Source organism: Sinocyclocheilus grahami, unplaced genomic scaffold (genome assembly GCF_001515645.1).
Source record: "Sinocyclocheilus grahami isolate Dianchi unplaced genomic scaffold, SAMN03320097.WGS_v1.1 scaffold828.1, whole genome shotgun sequence".
Classification (NCBI taxonomy): domain Eukaryota; kingdom Metazoa; phylum Chordata; class Actinopteri; order Cypriniformes; family Cyprinidae; genus Sinocyclocheilus; species Sinocyclocheilus grahami.
The window spans coordinates 916,768-919,419 of NW_015506007.1; the positions used below are offsets into that span (position 1 = coordinate 916,768).

Here is a 2,652-nt window from a genome sequence, read left to right on the forward strand (position 1 = left end):
AAATCTGAAACAGGAAGAGTCTACATCTTCACCATTACCAAGGTGAAACATTTACTGCATGAAAAACTAATCTTCACTCAAAGCAGGTCCTAAAAAGGTTGACCATCTTGCCTCATGTTGTTCACAGGGCATCTTAAGCAACCAGGGCAGGTTAGAGGGACCCTCCGCATTGGAGAATGCTCGGTTTGGGATGGCCATCACTGCCGTCCCCGATCTAAACCTGGATGGCTTCAAAGACGTTGTGGTTGGCGCTCCGCTGGAAGGCAATGGCCAAGGTGCCATTTACATCTACTATGGAGACAGAAAAACCATCAGAAAGCAGAGCTCACAGGTAGAACACACTAATAATTATATATATATAATTTTCATCATAGGTATACCTCAACTATGAGAGACAAGATGAGAAAAAAAAATCCAGAAAATCACATTGTAGGATTTTTAAAGAATTAATTGGTAAATTCCTCGGTAAAATAAGTATTTGGTCACCTACAAACAAGCAAGATTTCTGGCTCTCACAGACCTGTAACTTCTTCTTTAAGAGGCTCCTCTGTCCTCCACTGGTTACCTGTATTAATGGCATCTGTTTGAACTCGTTATCAGTATAAAAGACACCTGTCCACAACCTCAAACAGTCACACTCCAAACCCCACCATGGCCAAGACCAAAGAGCTGTCAAAGGACACCAGAAACAAAACTGTAGACCTGCACCAGGCTGGGAAGACTAGGTAAGCAGCTTGGTGTGAAGAAATCAACCGTGGGAGCAATTATTAGAAAATGGAAGACATAAAAGACCACTGATAATCTCCCTCGATCTGGGGCTCCACGCAAGATCCCACCCCGTGGGGTCAAAATGATCACAAGAACTGTGAGCAAAAATCCCAGAACCACACGGGGGGACCTAGTGAATGACCTGCAGAGAGCTGGGACCAAAGTAACAAAGGCTACCATCAGTAACACACTGCACCGCCAGGGACTCAAATCCTGCAGTGACAGACGTGTCCCCCTGCTTAAGCCAGTACATGTCCAGGCCCGTCTGAAGTTTGCTAGAGAGCATTTGGATGATCCAGAAGAGGATTGGGAGAATGTCATATGGTCAGATGAAACCAAAATAGAACTTTTTGGTAAAAACTCAACTTGTCATGTTTGGAGGAGAAAGAATGCTGAGTTGCATCCAAAGAACACCATACCTACTGTGAAGCATGGGGGTGGAAACATCATGCTTTGGGGCTGTTTTTCTGCAAAGGGACCAGGACAACTGATCCGTGTAAACGAAAGAATGAATGGGGCCATGTATCGTGAGATTTTGAGTGAAAACCTCCTTCCATCAGCAAGGGCATTGAAGATGAAACATGGCTGGGTCTTTCAGCATGACAATGATCCAAAACACACCGCCCGGGCAAGGAAGGAGTGGCTTCGTAAGAAGCATTTCAAGGCCCTGGAGTGGCCTAGCCAGTCTCCAGATCTCAACCCCATAGAAAATCTTTGGAGGGAGTTGAAAATCCATGTTGCCCAGCGACAGCCCCAAAACATCACTGCTCTAGAGGAGATCTGCATGGAGGAATGGGCCAAAATACCAGCAACAGTGTGTGAAAACCTTGTGAAGACTTACAGAAAACGTTTGACCTCTGTCATTGCCAACAAAAGGTGTATATAACAAAGTATTGAGATGAAATTTTGTTATTGACCAAATACTTATTTTCCACCATAATTTGCAAATAAATTCTTTAAAAATCCTACAATGTGATTTTCTGGATTTTTTTCCCTCATTTTGTCTCTCATAGTTGAGGTATACCTATGATGAAAATTACAGGCCTCTCTCATCTTTTTAAGTGGGAGAACTTGCACAATTGGTGACTGACTAAATACTTTTTTCCCCCACTGTAACAGCAGCAATATAATTGGCTTCTCATATGAAAGAATGATGAAAAGATACAAACAATGCTATTAATAGCAGGTTTTAAGGTTAGATTACAGTAATTATGCACTGTCATTGTGTCAAGCTTCCCTGAATTAGTGGTTTTATTCAATACGACTCTTGACAGGTTCTTTCTATTATGAGAAAACCGATCGTTTGAGCCAAGGGAAAATAAAAACTGATTTATCTCTCTGTCTCCTAGGTGATGAGCTGGAGTACCTGCGACCCAATGTGTACCGCAACGTAGCAAGACAGCTCAACATCACAATTGCATCTGAGAGTATAGTCTCTGATGCCTTTTTGGCCGTCGCTGCAGAAATCTTCTCTACAGGTTGGTCAATGCCTTGTCTCAATATTCATTTAGTACGGAAAACTGTTTAGTGTCTGCATCTGGTTCTAGAGAAGTTGTCCATCCTGGCAGTTAAGCATTAGCAAATACTCACACTAAAACAGAGGATAGTTTATTCTGCTAAAACAATAAAACCTGGTTTATTTATTCTAAATAGGATGTTTTTGTTAAATCGCTGAATAAAGAATGTATATTTACAGTTCCTTAAAGGGACAATTCACCCAAAAATGAAAATTCTGTCATCGTTCACTCACCCTCATCGTGTTCCAAACCTGTGTGAGCACAAAAGAAGATATTTTGAAGAATTGGTTGCCATTGACTTCCAAAGAATGGAGAAAAAACTCTGAAACATTTCTTAAATTATCTTCTTTTATGTTGGGGGAGGGGG

The 2,652-nt window shown here is 41.7% G+C and overlaps 1 protein-coding gene across 1 annotated transcript in view; it reads left to right on the forward strand.

Annotated features, from left to right (window-relative positions):
* Positions 1-2,652, forward strand: part of LOC107562551 (integrin alpha-2-like) — a 10,359-nt gene that overhangs the window by 4,888 nt on the left and 2,819 nt on the right. Inside the window, exons 11-12 of the mRNA XM_016247188.1 lie at positions 1-42; positions 128-331. The exon at positions 1-42 is cut by the window's left edge and continues 9 nt beyond it. Coding sequence (XP_016102674.1) covers positions 1-42; positions 128-331 — 246 coding nt within the window. The remainder of the gene's footprint in view (positions 43-127; positions 332-2,652) is intronic.